The sequence below is a fragment of the Urocitellus parryii genome, chromosome 6 (assembly GCF_045843805.1).
Source record: "Urocitellus parryii isolate mUroPar1 chromosome 6, mUroPar1.hap1, whole genome shotgun sequence".
In the NCBI taxonomy this organism is placed as follows: Eukaryota; Metazoa; Chordata; class Mammalia; order Rodentia; family Sciuridae; genus Urocitellus; species Urocitellus parryii.
The window spans coordinates 117036554-117055998 of NC_135536.1; the positions used below are offsets into that span (position 1 = coordinate 117036554).

The 19445-nt window shown below is 53.0% G+C and overlaps 1 protein-coding gene across 1 annotated transcript; it reads right to left on the minus strand.

The window, feature by feature from the left end:
* Positions 1-610: 610 nt before the first annotated feature.
* Positions 611-14924, minus strand: Insyn1 (inhibitory synaptic factor 1). Its single transcript, XM_026387809.2, has 3 exons — positions 13831-14924; positions 12705-13425; positions 611-3503 (listed from the first exon to the last, which is right to left on the minus strand). Exons 2-3 carry the CDS (start codon positions 12858-12860, stop codon positions 2781-2783), a joined length of 879 nt encoding a protein of 292 aa, XP_026243594.1. The 5' UTR covers positions 12861-13425; positions 13831-14924; the 3' UTR covers positions 611-2780.
* Positions 14925-19445: the final 4521 nt, after the last annotated feature.

A 19445-nucleotide genomic window follows, 5' to 3' on the forward strand; every position in this document is an offset into this window, starting at 1 on the left:
ATAAGGCATATGCTTAGGACAGTCCTCAGTCCTAGTGCATAATCAATGACTCAGAGCTATTGACGACAACTCCTTTGTGTCACCAGCGCCTGGCTCCCTCCCGCCTCTTCCACAGAACCATGTAGCACAAGACTGTGAACACAGTAGTTGGTTAGTGGACTCAGACCTCCTGGAAGCAGACCCCGTGGGCCATTCTGGAGAGGAAACCCAGGCACCCGGGAAGGTTCAGAGGCGGGGAAGAGCAGGAAGCACTGCACCTGGCTGGAGCTGGAAGGTCTGGAGGAGGGTCCAGGGATGGCTGGACAGGGAGCTCACTCCCTGGAGACACCCATTCTGTGGTTCAACAGCTTATTATGATAGTTATAATTTTCTTCCAGTGGACACATTCTCTATTTCAAGTTATGAGAAGCGGTAGGGATCCCACCTGAGCGGGCCACTGGGTATGGCAGCCAAATACTTTCTGGGCTTTCAGCAAAGTGAACTTGTATCCATTTCAAAATCCACTCCACACTTTCAGGATACACTTGCTCCATTTGGATACAAGTGACAGACACTAGCCAAAACCACATACAGTCTTAATAGAGCCAGGGCAGGGGGTGGCGGGGGGGGGGTAGCTCCGGGGGTGGGGGGGAGGACATATCCTTACTCAGGGCTCTCTCAGAGACCCCTGGCTCCAACCCTCAGTTTTTTCCTTTGTGAGATGGAAACTATTCTATTGGATTTTTTCCCCTGACTGTTGGAAAGATCAGCACCACCTGCCTGGGGCTTCCTGGGGCTGATAGAGGAACTCTGCCTGCTGGCTCACAGACCTGGATTGACTCACCCCATCTTTGGATTTCCACTCTGGAGGCTGCATCCAGGTGGCTCTGTAGGGCTCTGACCTCACCATGGCCCAAGGAGCAAACCCACACTACAGAACACTCTAGATGTGCAGATAGCCTCCCAATTCTATCCCCTCCTCACTCCAGCACAATCTCGCTGGTTCTCCGTGGCCTGGGCTGGTAGCACCCCTCCAGGCAGGGGCAGGGGTGCTGCTGAGCCTGCTAGTCAGACCCTCCTTAGCCCTCACATGGGGTCCCCTCTGGAAAGGCCCTGGAGTGCTCTCTAACCACCTTAATTGAAATATGCAGCAGGGAGGCTTCCAGGAGCCAGGTCCTTGCTGTGCCATTGACCCTACCTCTCTGCTCTTGGTGAGGAGCAGTAAATCAGGTGGTGGCCATCTCCTGACTGACAGCTGCTTTGAGGGACAAAGCAATGTGGTGCTTGTGACTGAGCGATGGCCTCTGATTGGAAGGGAGCAGCTTCTTTTCTCCACCCACTCATGACTCCTCTGCCCAGGATATCACTGAAATGTGGGATGGGGGGTCACACTGACCTCACTTCATCCAGTGCCTATAGTTTATCAAGTGTTTTCACATTTACCATCTTGCTGGAGCCCCATAGCAGCCACTGAGGTAGATGAAGACTATCAGACCCACTTGACAGATGAGGTAGAAAGGCTCAGAGAGGCAAATGAACTTGCCCAAGGTTACACAGCTGCTAGGTAGCAGAGTCATGAACAGTTTGGAAACCACTTGCTCATTGGGGTAGGATGGCATAGGTTCTATAACCTAAGGCCAGTTACTTAACTTCTCTGAACCTCAGTATGCTCAGTTGAAAAAATGGGAATAATAGCTATCTTGTTGGGTTATTGTGAAGATTAAATGAGATAATGCTATAAAATGTATTTGGCATAGTAGTAACACAGAGACCTGCCCAATAAATGTGAGCAATGATAGTGATTATCATCCCAAGGATATTCAGATGCTGTCCCTGTTAGCAGGTCATGCCCTGAGTGAAGCCCTGATGCCTCTTGGCTTTTCCCTTGTCTCTGCTCAAGACTTGTTAATGTGGGCGTGGGAGTTGGATGTGGAGAAGCAGGGGCCGAGGAGGACCATTGCACTCCCCTCCCAGCTGGCTGCCTGGCAAAGGTGGCTGGGGGCTGGTCTGTAGCCCCGGTTCACAGCCTTGTCATGACTGCTGCCTGTTACTCATACACAACTCAGTTCTGCCCAGGAACAAGCCAGAGGCTCTGCTCTGAGGCTCTAATCCTCAGATGAGCTGAAAATGGGAAATGAAAGGATCAGAATGATCCAGGCCCTCCACAAGCCCCTGCCCTGCCCAGCCTAGTCTAGTCCTGCAACTTCTGTGGAAGCCCAGCTTCCTAGCCCCTTGGAGCAATTTTCCCTTCCTCTATGTCCTGGGAAACCCTAAGATGCAAGGGGGTAGAGTGGGGTTGTATCAATCCAGGTAACTTTTCCTTTGAGAAGGAGAGGCCTTGGAGTAGAAAGATGGGGGTGCAAGTGATCCAGGGCCCAGCGGGAGCAATGCCACCCTTGGGCCCTGAGTCCTGCAGTCTCTCAGCCATCAGACACTGCTCTCTTAGAGCCTGCCTTCTGCAGATGGGTCTCCTCCAAGACATGGCCCAGCCAGCAGCCACCTAGTACCACTGTGCTTACCGCCTGCCAGGTTAGACCACCCCCATCTCACTCACATACTTTTAGATACCTCCTCAGGGGCCCTGCAATGAGAAGGGAAGGAGGGTGGGCTCTGACCATGCTTCCTGGGACTGAGGAGGTAAGAGGGCATCTGTGTCTAAGATGAGCTCTGGAAAAGCTTTGGGGCCTGCGGGGCCGGATCCTTAGCATTTTTAAATTTTATTATGACTGTGTTTGTTTAAATATATATATATATATATTTATAGCTCTATGTGCCAACCCCCCCACCCGCTTCCCCAGCCCCTAGTTTTTCCCCCTGGCTTTCTGTCTGGTGGCCGTGTAGGGCAGCACTGTCTGCGTGCTCTTGTCTGACACTGTCTGGGTGCTGCTGTTCCTTGTGACCCTTCGGGTCTGTTCTGGGGCCAACGTGGGCCCTGAGTGACGGCCAGTCAGTGGAGAACGCCTTGTCTTGTGGGGGGCTGGGGAGGGCTTGAGGGGGGTCACATGGGTCTCCGTATGGGGCAGCTCAGGGGGCAGGCCCACCTCCTCCTCCTCTGCCTCCTCCTCACCGTCCCCCTCCTCGTCATCGCAGCACAGAGCGTGGTAAAGCACTTTGTCACTGAACCGTACCCTCTCTCGTGTCCCTGGAGTCCGTTGGGGCAGCTGGCCCTTAGTAGGGCCAGCACTGAAAGCCTCCTCGCTGGAGGAGTCGGGGGTCTCCACTCGTGGCCCATTGGGGATGGGCATGCCTCCATTCATGAGCCGGTAGTCAGGGCCAGCCCCTGGCCGCGATGACTCAGGGCCGTCCACAGAATCTGAGGGTGTGGAGACGTCCAGAAAGGAGCAGAACTCCCAGCTGTCCGAGAGGATATCAGCTGTCATGAAGTCCAGATGGCCCAGGTCAAAGGGGCCACCCACTCCTGCCTTGTCGCTACTAGAGGTGCTGCTCACAGTGGCCGTGGTCCAGTCGTCTGGCTCCAGTTCAAAGTCGAAGTCAGAGGTTAGCTTGTCAATCTGGCTCACCACCTAGCCAGGGAAGGGGAGAGGAGATGAGAGGCGCCAGGTGGGGGCCTAGTACCACCTGGATATGAGTGTACTTCTGCCCTGCCCTGCTAGACTCCCTGGCTGGTAACCCTAAAGGAAAAGACTGGACTTGAAGTCATAGGTTTATGTGTCCTGTTGAGGTCCCAAACGGCCAGAATTGGACTGGGATGTACAGAGTTTGTTCCGGCCATTCCCAAAGGTCAGTTTACAAGTCTTCAGTCCCTTGGGGGGAAGGGGAGACTGCTTTCCAGCCCTGTAATCCATCCATTTACACATTCCTGTCCCAAACAAAGCTGCTTCTGGGGAGCTGTTCCGTTCAGGGCTTGATCCTCATTTGATTTGAGAGGGGGCCATTTAAGAGGGTTGAGAGAGTCCAGCAAGCCTATTCAGAGGCCCATCCATCCTCAGAGAGGAAATGATAGAGGGTGGCCATGAGAAGGACCCTGTTCAGGCTTCTTAAAGCATCCTGGACAGTTCCTGCTGCTGGTCAGGGACTTTGTCTTGGCTACCCACCAGCCCTTCCAGATAAGAACAGAGGTGTGTGGCAGTGGCTGAGTTAGTTACCCCTGTGCCCCCAGAGCTTCCTCCCTCCTTGCCTTTCCTGTTCATCAATGAGCAGAGATCCATCCTGGCTTGTTGGGAAAAGGAATAAAGTGAGCGTTATTTGGTAAGCAATAAAGAAACCATCCACCTTGGGCCCAGAGCTGCTTGTTAAATGCACTCAGGAGGCAGTTCGGTTGTGGAGGTCACTGCACATCCTGCCCTGCCCTGCATAAAGTGAAGCCCTGAGCCTCCATGCAGGTGGCCCTGCCTTAGGACATCCCCTTGCCTGGGCCTCTGTCAGCACATCAATCAGGGTGGAAGACTGTGAGGGAAAGAGAAAGGTCCAGTCAGAGACCTAGGGAGAGGACAGAACACAAGAAAGGAGAGAGAAGATTCAGTCCAAAAACAAAATAGCTAAACAATAAAACAAAGCAGAGGGACCCAGGGTCAGAGATAAAGAGACACAGCAAGTCATCTGGACGAGAATCCAGCACCCAATGCCAGTTGGTGCTCTTTACCTGGAGTCACAGCAGTCAATTAATTAATTAACTAGGCCCTTAATTCAACAAACACGTATTGAAGACTACTGCTGCAAGAAATGTGCTAGATGCTTGGCAAGGGGTGGGGTGGCGAGTGGCTAAGGTGAAAGAAGCAGTGGGCAAAAATACTGTCAAAAGTAGCTGGGGCCTGTGGGAAGACTGCTCCATCAAAAATTGGAGGTCAGGGGCAGGTGACCTGGTTGGCCCTTTTCCTCTCTGGGTCTTTCTCAATTTGTAAAGAGAGAGAGGAGATGAACTAGTTTTATCTCCGAGATTCCTCTACCTTTGGGATTCTAGGAGACTGTGTTTGTAGAGGTGAGTTTAAGTTGTTTTGGGTGTCACTGCCTAGGAAGGTCCACTCACCACAGCCCCAGACCAGGAGTGGCTGAGGCCTGCAGAAAAGCTGGAGGAGTCAGGACACCAGGCTTAGCTTAGACATTGCTGTGTGTCTTTGAGCAAGTCACATAAACTCTCTGCACGTCAGCTTCATTCACCACCAAGTGAGTGTGAGATTCCCAGCCCTGCCAACTTTGGCAGAGTGTCAGGAGGAACAATGAGAAGGGCAGTGGAAGGACTTCAAGGAACTTTGGGAATAAATGACATCATCTCCCACCTCTGACCACCTACTATGTGCCAGGCTTTCCTACCCTTCCTATTCCTGAGTGTCACCTCCACCCATGAGATCATTATGCTCCCTGCTGCTGCTGCTGGTTCAGGGACATATTTTGAAGACCACTAGTCTGGGTACTGGGGATTTACTAAAGGTGAAAACAAAAGCTGGGCAGCTCTACCCATCCCCCAACCCCCAGGGCTCTTGAGAAGCTGCTGCAGCCTGAAGGGTGGGGGGTGGTGCTGCCAGGAGGGATCTGGCGTGCAATGACTTGGCTGTGACCTCTCAGACTTCACAGGGACTAAGAGGAAGCGAGGCTCCCTGATGCTCAGTGAGGATGACACCAACGGGCCTCAGGCCTAGACACGCTCTTCCCATCCAGGAAGCTGAAGCTGGCCACCTGCTCAGAAGGCCTTCCCTTTGGCCCTTCCCTTCTTTAGTGTGCCCCTCTTGGGTTCCACTTGGGAGGTATGGAGGAAAAGCAGAGAGGCACCTGGGTTCAAGTCCTAAATCTGCCTCCTCTTGGCTGTGGGAACTTAAGCAGATATGATAATACACCTCCAAGCTTTGGTCTCAGGCCTATAAAAAGGGATGACACTCCTCTCCTTGCTTGGTTGATGAAGATTAAACAGATTAAACTGCAGAGTTAGGACAGCCAAAAACTTAAGAACCTGTGCTCTGGCCAGGCGGCTGTAATCCCAGCAGCTTGCGAGGCTGAGGCTGGAGAATCGTAAATTCAAAACCAGCCTCAGCAAAAGTGAGGTGCTAAGCAACTCAGTGAGACCCTGTGTCTAAATAAAATACGAAATAGGGCTGGGGGTGTGGCTCAGTGGTCAAGTGCCCTTGAGTTCAATCCCTGGTACCAAAAAAAAAAAAAAAAAAAAAAGAAAGAAAGAAAGAAAAAGAACTTGAGCTCTGGAGCCCGACCTGTAATGCTGGCCAAGTTACTTAACTTCTCTGTGCCTCTGTTTCTTTGTCAAAGAAGAATTCTAGTAGTACCTACTTGATAGGGCTGCTGTGAGGACTTAATGACCTAATGCTCTTGGGAAAGCATGTAGAAAAATATAGCCTATCAATATCTGCTATGCACCACTGGGCAGGAGTGCATGTCCAGGTCCCTAGCACCAGGCCCAAAAGCGAATGGGAATCAGTTCTTCACCAAAGGAAAGACACTCTAATAGGGAAATTTCCAAGCCTGGGGAAGAACACTGGAATATGGTGGGCCTTTCACCACCTTGACATGGGTAGTACCAATTTTGCCTAAAGCAGGTCTCTCTCTAGGCTGAATAGAACCAGAAGGTCCTATTAGCCAAATGGCTGTGAGGTTTGCAGGCAAATATGGCCAGTCTATTAGGTGGGACAGGTCACATCCACTTAATCAATGATATAAATTTGGATCAGAAAGGAAAGCCATGTGCCCAAGGGTACCTGGTTTCTACGCAGGGACCTGAGTCAGTCCCTAAACCTTGCTGCCCTTCCCTGGTGCTTCATCTCATGGGCCTCAGGGAGGGCAGGCATGGCGCAGGCCTTGTGCTACCTGTCTCTCTGCTTCAGATGTCTTTGAAATCTGTGATTTCTCTCTGTGATTTAATAATAATTTTGCCTACATGTAATTTGGGTTTGTCTTGGAGTACAGGGAAATAATTATATACACAGAAGGAAAGAGAGGGGGAGAGAAAAAAGTGGAAGCATAAAAATCACAGAATCATAGAACCTCAAAGTCACAAGGCTGGAGAGGCACTGTTGAGTCCACCTGTCTCATTGTGCTTGCTGATGGGAAACTTAGGCCCAGAGACTAGAAGGAGTGGCGCTGAGAACAGAAGTCAACTCCTGACTTCAGGGCCTTGCACCTTAAGACCAGGAATGACCTACTCAGGAGGGACCAAGAGCAAGCACTAGAGAGGAAGGACAGGGCTGAAGGGTGTGATAGAACTCACTGGGGACCCCAGGCATCGCCCAGGCCCCTGTCCCAGGGATGTTTCCAACCTCTGTTCTGGTCACAGCTTTAGTTTCCCTCTCCTGAACAACTGTACCCACCTAATTTTCCCACTGACAGCCTTCTCCGTGCTATTGCATCCAGAGAATTTTCTGGTCACCCAACAGGACCACGTCACCCTCTGCTTGCAGCCTTTCCCTGCTCCCCAAAATCCTGAGCCTCCCAAACACAATCCCTAATGTTCCCTTTCCTGTCCAGCAAGCAGGCTCCACCTTCCCAGGCCTGCCCTCTCAGTACCCCTCCGGCACTCCACTGATCTCACATCTGCCTCTGGGCCCTCCCTCCTCTCCAACTCCCTACGGCTATCCACACTTCCATGAGGAAGCCTTGCAGTTGAGGGCAATATTTGACACTGGTATAACTCTGTGCATACATGGTATGATACAGTTGATATCTGTCTCCCCGTGAGAGGCAGGGCTGGATGGGTTTGTTTTGCCCACACAGCTACAGACTGGTGACTAAAGGCTTCATAAGAACTGCTGGGGGCTTCTTTGTTAAGGAGGAGTTCCACAGTCTTAGGCACCTCTGTATTGCTTGGTCCAGTCTTCCTTCCAGCTCTGGCTTGAACCCTCTCTTTAAGGAAGGCACCTCTGTGCTCCCTAAGGCCCTACAGCCTGGACTGAGGACCCAGGAATGCCAGACCCAGCAAACTCCACCCCCACCTCCCCTGATAAGCTGCTGTCTCCTTCCCTCTCTTCCAGCTCCCCGGGCAGCTGGTTACATAACTGGAGACTCTGCATTATTTATGACCACTGATTATTTTTTAATTCTGTGATTACGTTGTTTATTATCTTCCTGGGGGGCTGTGGAGTTGGGGAGAGACAGAGTGAGCTGACCGTGATTCATGGCTCTCATCCTGCAATTTGGCCTAATTGGCTAGGGAGCTTCAGTGAATCTGTCCGAGTAGGAGAAAGCAAAGGGAAAAGGGAGAAGAGGCAGGCAAGAAAAAAATAATAATAATAAAAAATCTGCGCGATTCGTGCTGAGCTGTGGGTGATGCGGCTGACCCACTTTGGCATGGCCCTGTGGTCCCCAGCCTCTCCTTCTCCAGCTGCTTCCTGGCTGGGCCACATTTATTTTTCTCAGGCTCGCAAGGCCCTTGGCTTTCCCTGCCACCTTCATACACAGCTCCTTGCCAACCGGGACTGCACAGTGGGGCAACCAGGAAACAGGCTGCCACTATGCCTGCTTCCTGTGAAAATCAGGTGGGAGAGCCCTCTACTGCCACCCCAGGCTGAGGAAAGACTATGCTCACCCCTTCACCCTTGGGCCAAGGTGGGCAACTGCGCCTTTAAGTTATGTATGTCCCAAGAATTCCTGATGATATGGGGGATACAGGTGGTCAGCACAAGGATCCCCTTTGATCCCCCAGGGAGGAAGAAGCCAAGTACCTGCTCAAGAGGTGCTCAATATCTGGCAGGCCAAGGACAGAAGGATCCTGAACCCTGCCCTTGGGAGGTTTGGGTTGGTGGGCAACAGGAAGCAGCAGGGAAGCAGGTTCCCTCCCAGAAACACAACAGGAAGTTCTTGAAGACAGTATGTGATTCTCACTGAGGACAAATCCAAATTGCAGACCATGCTCAGCAAGAGGCCTTGGAGTTCACCCCTCATACCCCATGTAACCTTAGCTTCTGCTCTCTTCCCTGCTCATTCTGCTCTAGCTGCAGGCTTCCTTGATGATCTTGAACATGCTGGGCACCTCTGCCAAGATCTGGCCCAGAGCACCTGCTGCATGCCACGTTCTTCCCATGGGTAGTCATTCACCTCCCCACCCTCTCCCCCACTTCCTTTGTTTCTCTTCCAATGCCACCTTATTAGAGACTCCCTTCTTACCCTGTCACTGTCTCTATCCCCTTTTCTTGCTGGTAAAAAATGGTAATGCAGGCAACACCAACAGGCCCAGGCCAGGAGGTCAGGACCTGGCGGTGACCCTGCTCCTGGCTAAGAAGCTGGTGTGGCTCCAGAAAACCAAGTTATACATGGAAATGAGGAGCACGTCAGTGCTAGGATCATTAGTAATAATACCTAACAGAGGGCCAGGTGTGCCTCCCTGGTGGAGCACTTGCCTAGCACGCACAAGGCCCTGGGTTCTATCCTGTGCACCCCCAAAACAAAAACAAAAACATAACAAATATGGAGCTGGCTTTGGGCCCATTGATGGCTAAGCACTTTATGTATAATATCTCCTTTAATTCTCACAACAACCCTGGGACAGGGGGTGGGGGTGGTGTAAAATTTGGAACACAGAAGCACAGAAAGGTAACGTAGCTTTCCCAAGTTCACACAGGATGGAGCTCACATCTGAAGTAAAGACACTTGGTATATGACCTGTGCTCCTAGTCCCTGGGCTGCGCTACATCTCTAAATTAGGATCCATGGAATTTTGAGGAGCTTAGAAAGCTTGCTGGGACTGGCCTGGTATCCTGGAGTATTGGGGAACATAGGAGAAGTGAGGGCTAATTAATGTTTGACTGTCATATCCCTCTGAGGTACAATTTTAGCTTTCAAAGCACTTTTGCATTTCTTACCTCACTTATGTCTTTTAAATGACTTTCCCCACCCATGGGATTGAATTTGCTCCCTGTTACCAGGGGAGCTGGTGGCAGAGCTAGAGCAGGGGTTAGGGAGAGAGAGGGAGGTACAGGCTAGGGAACTCCAAATCCTCTAGGAGTGTGAGTAGTGTTGGCTCCCCTCTTCCACATGCTAAGCCCCCAATGAATCCTTGCAATATCACTATGAGGTACAAATCATCATTGTCCCCATTTCAGAAGTGAGAAAACTGAGGCTCAGGAGCTTGGGGAAGAAGTGCCTTGGTATCTCTCATCCTACAGTGAATTTCAGGATGTATACTCAAGAGGATAAAAAGGGTATGCCATGATAGGGGTGTCTGGGGGCCAAGGGGCCCAGGACCTGCAGACAGGAGGAGGCTGGCAGAGGGGAACCAAGCTGAATCTTCTTCTCTGCTGCCTTGTTCCCCCATCAAGCATCCTGTGCAGCTTCCCTGAGTCCTTTGTATGAGTTTTGCCTCCATATCCAAGTGCCCTGCCTTCCTGATATAAGAGCAGAGCTGGTGGGGACTGAGCAGATACTACCCAGGGAGTGGGATGTGGTGAGGGAACAAACGCCTGGTCCCTTCTTGACCTTGGGTCTGCCCAGATCCCCAAAGAAAAAATACCACACAAAAATACTGTGGAGAGCCAGGAAGATCAGCTGTACAGTCCCTTTGGAGGACCAAGAGCCAAGATGACAGGCTCCAAGGAATGAATTACAAACCAGAGCCTGGTTCCCCCACTTGGTAACCCCATTCTTGACATTCCATCCCATAGGAGGACAGGCATAGCATGTCTTCTGCCTGGGCCTTCCTGAGTCTCACCTATTTTCTCCTGCCAATCACTCCGTGTCCAGACCCTGCCTGGGGGGATGAAGGAGCTTTGAGCCCCCCCACCCCCACAGATGGGTGCCATTGGCAGCAGGCAGGCAGTGGCATACGGGGTAGACTCTGGTTGCCATAGCAACCTGCCAAAGTCTTGGGTGGAGGCACATGGCCTACAGGGTGTACGGGGGGGAGGGGACTCATCTTCCTCTGTCCTGTCTCAGGCCTCTAGGCTGCATAGTCCATGCCTGGAAGCTCTGGTGTGGGAGGCATGGGAGTAGGTGAGTGTGACAAGGGAAGGGGAACATCTAGACACTCTGCAAATAAATCCCAATGCCATAGCATCAAAGCACAAGAAGTCCCCTGTCAAAATGCAAAGAGATCACCCAGTAACCCACCTGCTGAAGACCCAGAATAGGTATCAGGAACTTGAATTCTAGACTCAGTTCTACCCCTGGTAGCTGCATGGTCTTGAACAAACCCCTATCACTCTCTGGTCCTCAGTTTCTTCAACAGTAAATGTACAGGGCTTGTCTGGATTACCTGCGAGATCCCTTCAAGATCTGGATGACTATGCTAGAGAGAGAGGGGATGCAGGCACCTGGAAGATGCTCAGTTGGGAGTAGGCCAAGTTGTATCAAGGTTGAGACTCAAGATTAGAGTCAATCTTGGGTCCTTCTGCATGGGCCTGCTGGGGCATGGGTCCCAGGCTCCTGACCAAGATTGAAACTCTGAATAGGTCCCATGGCCCTGATAGAATTAAAGTAGCCAAAGAAGGTAGGAAAAGTTATTATAATCCTTTGGACCCATAAGGTTGGAGGAGAAGGGACTGCTTGGGGGGCCTCTAGTCTTTGACTTTCTAATTGTACTACCAAAGATTTTCAGTCCACACCATGGCCAGCTTAGTCCATGGGCAGAAGAACCCCTGCTCTGTCTACCTGAGGCAACAGTCATTCCTACCTCCTGAGACCGGATTTCCTGGCAGGCTCTATGAGGCTGAACCTGGACAGAGGGGCTGCCCAGCCCAATAGTAGTTCCAGGAATCTCTGCAAACCCACCCCCTCCCCAACTCTGAACATAGTTTCTTCCAAAAAACTCCTGTTCCTTGGCTCAGACCACACTAGAATGCTATGTTGACAGTCTGGGATTGGTACCCATCATCACTCCGCTTCCTCAGCCCTCCTAGAGCCCCTCTCCTCCCTGCGCCCATAACTCCAGCTCAATCACTCTCCCTGCTATATCTGTAGGGGCCCTAGTTACAAGGAGTTGAAATTTGCCTAAAGCCCACCTGGCTGGTGTAATGGCACCCAGCAGGCAAATTCAGGCCAGTGGCTCAGAACGCTGGTCATGCATTTTGGGCTTGAACACAGCCCAGGGGGCAGGGCCGACGACTTGTGTACCTCATTACCCCAGCGATGTGGGAAGCAGTAATTAAACCGAGCTCCACAGAAAGGGACATACACATTCCCAGCATTTCTCAGTGACTTTTCAGGCTTGGCAAACCCATTCAAAAACATCCCTCGTGGCAGGAGAACACATCTCCTTAGAGGAGATCCTTGCCCCCGCCATGGTACACAAGGAACCCTGATGTCCACTAGTGCCTAGGCCCATTCTTACCCCAGGACAGGGAGGGCTTGGCTGGTTTAATTTTTCCCCAATCAAGTGCTCTGAACATCTGTGTGATCTCTGAGGTGATGCTTTCAGCAGGGCCTCAAGCAGTGGGAACTAAGTAGAGTCATCCACACTCTAGCAGGGCCTCTATGACCAGCTCAGTCTATGAGGTAGATGGTAAAGTCAAGAGTCAGCTCAAGTCCCAGAAGAATATCTCCCTCTAAGAAGCTATGGTGGAATTAGTTTTTACTGGCCACTTTGGCGACCCTAAAAATTAACCATGGGGCTGGGTCCACTGACATGCTGCCCAAGCAATCTCTGCAGCTCTAGGGCATGGTAAGAGTTTTGGCAAAGTAGATTTGAGGAAAGGAGAATGAGAAGAAAAGAGGTCCCCAGCAGAGTGATACATGTGCACATGGCTTGGCACACTCAAACACACATACATGTTTTGGTGCCAAGCCCAGGAAGGCTGGTCTAAGGTCTGTGTGGCTCCTGTACATCCCTCGCTTACCTCCCTCAGCTCCTTGGCCACCTCCTTGAGCTCCCGCAGGATGCCTTCAAGTTGCCCGATGACCATCTTCATGCGCTGTCGAATCCTCTCTCGCTCACCACCACTGCTGGGGTCGTCACTGGGCTGCCCGAGGTCCGGGGTGCCCCGAATGTTCATCCTTCACCACGTGGCCGCAGGCCTGCCCATACTCCCCCCAGTCGGGCACACACTGTGTCTTCCTTGAAGGAGCCCCCCTCAGTCGGGCAGAGCTCCACATCTTAACGGCCCCCCAGCCCACCCTGGTACTGGGCAGCCCTCACCCAGTCCCTGCTCCCTGCCACTCCGCCTGCTCTTCCTCTGGGTGGGAAATGAACACCCAGAGGGAGACAGAGTCTAACAGAGAGGGTCAAGGTGAGGGCACAAGAGGGCAAGGGGAGGGGCCTTGGGTCCCAGGAGTGGCCTCCAGGACTTGACTGTGGGTGTGCAGAGCGGTTCTCTGCCTGAGCCTAGATACCAAGGCAGGGGGATGACTCTGCAGGGACTAAGGGTAAGGGATGCCCTTGGGATGGGGGAAGGCAGCAGCAATCCCCTCACAACTCCTAGGCAGTTGCAAAGGCAGAGGTCTCTGGAAGCAACTGACACCTGCAGAGGGATGAGTGCCCGCCGGGGTCTTCCAGATGTGGAGGGGGTTCCAGATGTGGGCGGCTCTGGAAAGGGAGCTGGATTGGAAGAGGGGAGCCCCCTGCAGAGAGAGCGAGCCTGGCGTCAGCCCTCCCAGGCTGCAGCACCAGCCAGCAATGCTGCTTCCTCCTTCCTCTCCCCTGTCTGCATCTTCTCGCTGGGGATTTATTTATTTTTTCTTTGTGGGGAGGGGTGGTAGAAGCAAATGCTTTTCAGCACACCCCTTCTCTGGCATGGGGTGGGGGAGCCCCTGCTTTAGAGGCATAAGTCCTCAGCTTCCTTTAGGGCACCCTGGCCTGGGTTTCCCCAACCCCCACTCCCCCAGTCAAGCCTGACTCCGCTGGTACACCAGAGGGCCTCTCCCGTCCTCCATCCTCCTCCCAGTGCCCCCAGGGTGCCCTCGTTCCCGGCGGACCCTCCCTCCCCTAGCGCCGCCTTCCCTCAGAAGCCCAGCTCCAGCACTCACCAAGGGTGGGGGCACCGGCCTTCCCTCCAAGCAGCGTCGGGGGCCAAGCCCCAAGATGAGGTTGGGGGGCCCCCAAGCCTCCCTAGGGCGGACTTCTCTCTCTGGACCCTTCGGCCCTTGGCCTCAGGAAGGTTCTCCCAGCCGCGGCCGGAGACATCTGGGCGGTGGGAGGGGGCGGGGCCTCGGCGCTCCAGGAAAGGGGGCCGGCAAAATCCCCCACTGCACCCGTCAGGCTCCGGGTCCGGAAAGAGCGAGGGTCCGGCGGGCTTGGGGCTCCCAGGCCACAGGTGACTCGGGCGCAGCGCGGCCGAGACGACGCCGGGCCGGTCCGAGCGCGCGAGCCAAAGTCGGAGGGCTGCGAGGGCGCCGGGATCCCCTCAGCCCACGCCCGGCATTCCCCGGGCTCCGCACTGTCCGGGATGCACTCTGTCCAGTCCAGATGGGCCAGGGCCGGGCTCCGCCGCGGTCTGCCCTGCCCTTAGTGAGCGGCACTACCAGGCGCCCAGGACGCGCTCAGCCTGGACACACAATGTCCGCGCTCCGGCACCCGCGTCGCCCTGGGCGGCCGCGAGGATCCGATCAGCCCAGCCCCGCGGTCTTCCCGGAGCGAGAACGCTCCCCGGGCTCAGGCCACCATCCGAAAGGTCCGGAATCCGCCGGGTCCCCGGGAAAGGGCGGCGTCTGCCGCTGGGACCCCGTCTTCCCTCGGCGCGGCAGAGAGCGCGCGAGGCTGGGGGCCTGGCCCGGCTGGGTTTGGCGGCCCGGGCGCGGGCTGGAGCGGCGCCCGGCGGAGAAGAGAGGAGGCAAGAGGCGGCGAGAGGAGGCGAGGCGAGGGGATGAGGGGAGGGGCGCCCGGAGGGCCGGACCGGGGCGCACGGGGCTCGCAGCCTCCGCTGGGCTCCCGCTGCCTCCTGCCCGCTCCCTCTCGGCTTCCTGCCTCGCAGCCCCGGGGCGCCGGGTCGCTGCAGGTGGGACAAACAGGCGCCGGGTCGGGGCTGGGCCTCTCTCCACTGCCTCGCTCTGCCCTGCCCCACCGGGCTCCGAGGGCCTGGGCCCGCTCCCGATCGCCGGCGCCGCGCCCGGCTGCCCCCGGCCCGCCCCGCCGCCCCCCGCCGGACTGGCCGCCCGGGCGGGCGCTGGCTCCCTCAGAGGCCGCCGGGCTCGCTCGGCTCCGCTCGCCTCGGCGCTGACAGGGAAGGGGCCGGCCCGGCGCGCCGGGAGGGAGCTTTTAAAGCGACACACACGCCTCCTAGAGCACAGCGCACAGCGCACATTGCGCGAGCCGGGGGGTCTCGTCACCCCAGAGAGGCGAAAGGGGCCAGAGCTTGTAAGGCTGGAGGCGGGCTAGCCTGGCCGGACGCTCACCGACCTGGGGCGCTGAGGGGCGGGGACTAGGGACTTAGTTCCTTCCCACCTTTCAAGACACTTCATCAGCCTCTTTCCCTCTTTGCGGTGTACCCCAAGCTTCGCTTTGGATTGTTTTCTGCATCCAGACCCCAATTACCGTCGTCATACCTCAAACCACCCCAGACCTTAGCTTAAATTATACTAATTCAGAAAATAGAACCTTTACTGAGCACCTTTACTGCTCTGGGGTGTGTGGGGAGGATTTGGAGACAACCGCCAGTATCAGGTATTTCCTTCCGGCTCTTCACCCATTTCCTCAACATTTATTCATTACCTTCTATGTACTGGGTCCCATTCTAGGTTCTGAAATCACCGGAGAGAAAAAGTAGCACTTAGGAAGATCACAGCTTACAACAACACTCCTGAGCAAAATGAGGGGTGGTACATGCAGGACAGAGGCAAGTTCTAGAAAGTTCTAGAAGCAATGGTAACATCGGTGGGGAGGGTAGAAGGAGTATAGGCTAGGTCTGGCACGTTCTCTCAGGAAGGCAACCTTTGTGCTGCATCTCAAAGGAGAAGTAGGAGTTACCCAAGTGACTGTCAGTGTGGAGGAGGTGGGGATGGCATTCCAAGCAGGGAGGAGGGTGGGAGCAAGGGCTCCAAAACAGAAGCCAGAGAGGGGGAGTTTAAGTCAAAGGTGGCCTTTTAGTTCCTGTTTTGACTGCTCTGTGGGAAGTGGATTAGAGGAACACCAGATCCGGAGAGGCTAGGGGGGCCATGGTTAGGAGCTTGGATTTTATCCTGGGGCAGAGGGGACAGAGGATGCTGGGTCCCAAGCTAATCCCCCTTGCCTTCCTAGGAGATCCCTCTGGGTCTCCCTGTATGGTGGATTGGAAGAATAGACCACAGGCTAGCAGATTTAGAGGCTGTTTAAAGTCCTTAGTTGAGGGAGGCAGGCCAGAGTGGCAACAAGGATAGAGAAGGAGGCTGCTTGGAGAAATCTTTTAGAGCATGGAGGCACTTAGAGACTCACTGAACTTTGAGAAGTGCGGTGGGTGCAGAATGCCTCCGGCTTCTGATTTGTGAGACTGGATAGGTGGTGGTGCCACCATCTGAGTCAGAGAAGGGAGGGGAATCCCAGGTCTGGGATGAAGAGGAGGAGTTTGGAACAGGTGGAATGATACTGAAGACGGTCTATAGATCCAAGCTCATGGCAGGGGCTGGGCTCCAGAGTAAATAGTGTTTTGTTTGGGACTCCTCATTAGAGGGCTGATTGTGTAACAAAAGCAGTAGGTCCAGCTGGGAGAGGTGTCCATGAGCAAGACGGAGAAGGAGCCATCAGGAGGCAGAGGAACCAAGAGAGTGGAGAGTCCTATGGGCCTAGGAGGAGGGGTTGTTGGAAGCAGGACTCAGTGCTGTCCAAAACTGCAGAGGACATGAGAGAAGGAATGGAAAGTGTTCACTGTCCTTGGTACTTAGGAGGCTACTGGTGACGAGTCAGGGGCAATTTGGTGTGTGGGGGGGTGGTGAGAGGAGCTAAATTGTTGGGCACTAAGGACTGAATGGCTGTGGGGAACAGGAGTTGGTGAGTGCAGGTGACATTCTCAGAAGTTCAGGTGACAGGGAAGTAGTGCTCCTGAGCTAGAAACAAATGAGGACTTGGGGGATGGGACTGGAGGTGGCTTGAGGCTGGCCCATAGCAGGCTTGGATTTCAGAACAGTGATGATGATGATGATGATGATGATGATGATGATGATGATGTGGGTACTAAGGGTTTCATTTGGCCTTTGAGTTCTCTCAGACGTGTATTTCCGGGGGTCTTGTGCCGGCACTGGGTAACTCCTACATCTTTGAGGGTCAGTGAAGGAGGACCAGAGTTGTATAGATGGAAATCCAGCTGCCAGGGTCGGGGTAGATATTCTCCTGAGGAAGTAGATTCACAGGGCCCATCAGTCACTTTATTTTAAATTGTGGTAAAATACACATAGCATAAAATTTACCTCTTTAACTATTTTTGAGAGCACAGTTCAGTGGCATTAAGTACTGATGTGGGTGGCACTGGAAAGGGGGCTGGATGAGAGGAGTAGAATCATTCCCACTAATCACTTTTATGGAAGCTGTAATGTTAAGGGATAACCAACATCAAAAATGGACTAAGCTTGAAAAAAAATAAAATAAGTTGCTAGTCCTAGGTCTGGAGTTCTCGTCCTCATCCAGAATGGGGGACGTGTGTCTGAACTGCGAGTGTTAGGAGTCAGTGAGCTTGTTTTAAGAGTAATACCTAATTATTCATCAATGAGAGCTTGAGTCTCATTAATGGAATAGTGGTTCTTAGAAAAAAGGAGATGATGTTTCTTCTATCATCTGTGTGGCTCAAACTATGCCTACCACCTCATTTCACAGGCTGTGTGCACAGGAGAGCAGCCAGGATGGAAAGGGAACTGGTATACAGTACCCTGAAGAATGGTTGGACTGGTCAGGCAGACTGAAGACTCTCAGAGAAGTCTCTGATTTAGATCTCCAAAGGGCTTTCATAGGCAAGAAGGAATAGGCAGGATCTGGGGGTTTTCAGGCTTGCCTTCCTGAGTTGTTTAGGATTGACCCATCTTACTTTCCCTTAGTCTCCCTGCCCAGATGTTCCATCCTTCAGATCTCTGCTTATATGTCAGGTAGGTTTCCCTAATCCTTCAGGCTGGAGAGAGAAATGGAAGCACTCTTTTGGCTCTTAACCAAATACTTCCCAGGATGTTCATTTAATGTGCTAGCTGTGTGACCTTGAGCAAGTCACTTAACATCTCTGAGCAGGCATGAGGAACCCATAAACATTTCTGTTTTTCTGAATTGGCTATCTTGCCAAAAAAAAAAAAAAAAAGTCATTTCTACTGTGTCTTGGACTCAGAGAAGTAGAGATGATAATAGTACCTTCTTTCCAGGGTCATTGTGAGCATGGAAATAGATAATGCACATGCAAGTATTTGACCAGGCCTGGCCCCTGGTAGGTGCTCCATAGGTAGTGGCTGTTATCAGCTTTTTTTTTTTTTTTTTAAGAAATGTCTTTTATTTTTTTTTTTTACCTTTATTTATTTATTTTTTATGTGGTGCTGAGGATGGACCCCAGTGCCTCACCGTGCTTGGCAAGCACTCTACCACTGAGCCCCAGCCCCAGCCCTGCCTATTAGCTCTACTCCCTTGTGAAGCTGTAAACTCCCTTTATGATGTCTGCCCCTCTCACATGGACCAGTGGAGTGGAGCGTGACAGCCAGTGATTCTTACCTCTCTAGCCTGTTTTCCACCATCCTACTTCTGGCATCCTTATCCTTTAGGAAATTCCTCCCTGTATCATAATGCTGGTGGGTTGTCAGTTCAAGTACCCACTACTTCCACCCATCCCTATCCCACCATGACCAGGTAGGCAGGTAATCCGGAATGCACCAATCACAGAACCCCATCTTCTAGCAACAGTGATTGGTCCAAGGGATGAGCACAGAATCCAAGGAAGACCAATCGGACTCTTTCCCTGGGATTGGTATGTAAATAAATACCTCCTGAAGAGCTGTCCAGCACTAAATTAAACAGCTCTTCCTAAGGTGTTGTGCACAGGGCTTAGTATACATTCAATAAATATCAGCTGCTGGTATTATCGATACTGGGGTTTGGGATAATTTTCTGAACACAAAGTTTGGGATGAGTGGCTAGCACCATAGACTTTTTATAAATCCCCAAAAACAGGGGTTGCAGAGGGTGAAATCTGAGTCACCCAGGAAAGGCCACTTCAGAACAACAGTATCCCATATGTGGCTGGACATAGGCAGGGCTCCCATGGGGGAAGCCATGTCTGAGGACATTTCTGCCATCTTTCTGTCCACCCTCATCTCCACTGTGGAATTTCTCAAGGGTTTTCCAGGCTCCCTGCTTTCATTGCCTCACCCCCAACTCACTCCTCAAACCTTCTCACCTGTTTCTATTGTCCTTGCATTGCCGTCCTGTTTGGGGGAGGATGGTAGAATCATCCTCCCCACACACAGCCTCGTTCTTGCTAACAACAGTGAACACTTTTCTTCCCCCGGTCAAGGTTTCTGGGACCTGCCCCTGCTGACCTCCTCCTGCCTCCTGACTCCCTCTCCTCGGTGGCAGCATGACTCATGACTTTCCTGATTCCCTTTCTATGACTCTGGCTGCTGCTTCTCAGTTGGACTCAGGGTTCATCTTCTTTCTCTGGTTCCCGAGAAGTTGGTAGTCCTTGGGATTCTCAGCTAGGTTCTCTTCT

Coding starts and splice junctions, on each gene's coding strand:
- Insyn1 (XM_026387809.2), bottom strand. CDS start 12,860: ATGAACATTCGGGGCACCCCGGACCTCGGGCAGCCCAGTGACGACCCC. Junction 3,504..12,704: donor TGGCCAAGGAGCTGAGGGAG/GTAAGCGAGGGA, acceptor TTCCCTGGCTAG/GTGGTGAGCCAGATTGACAA.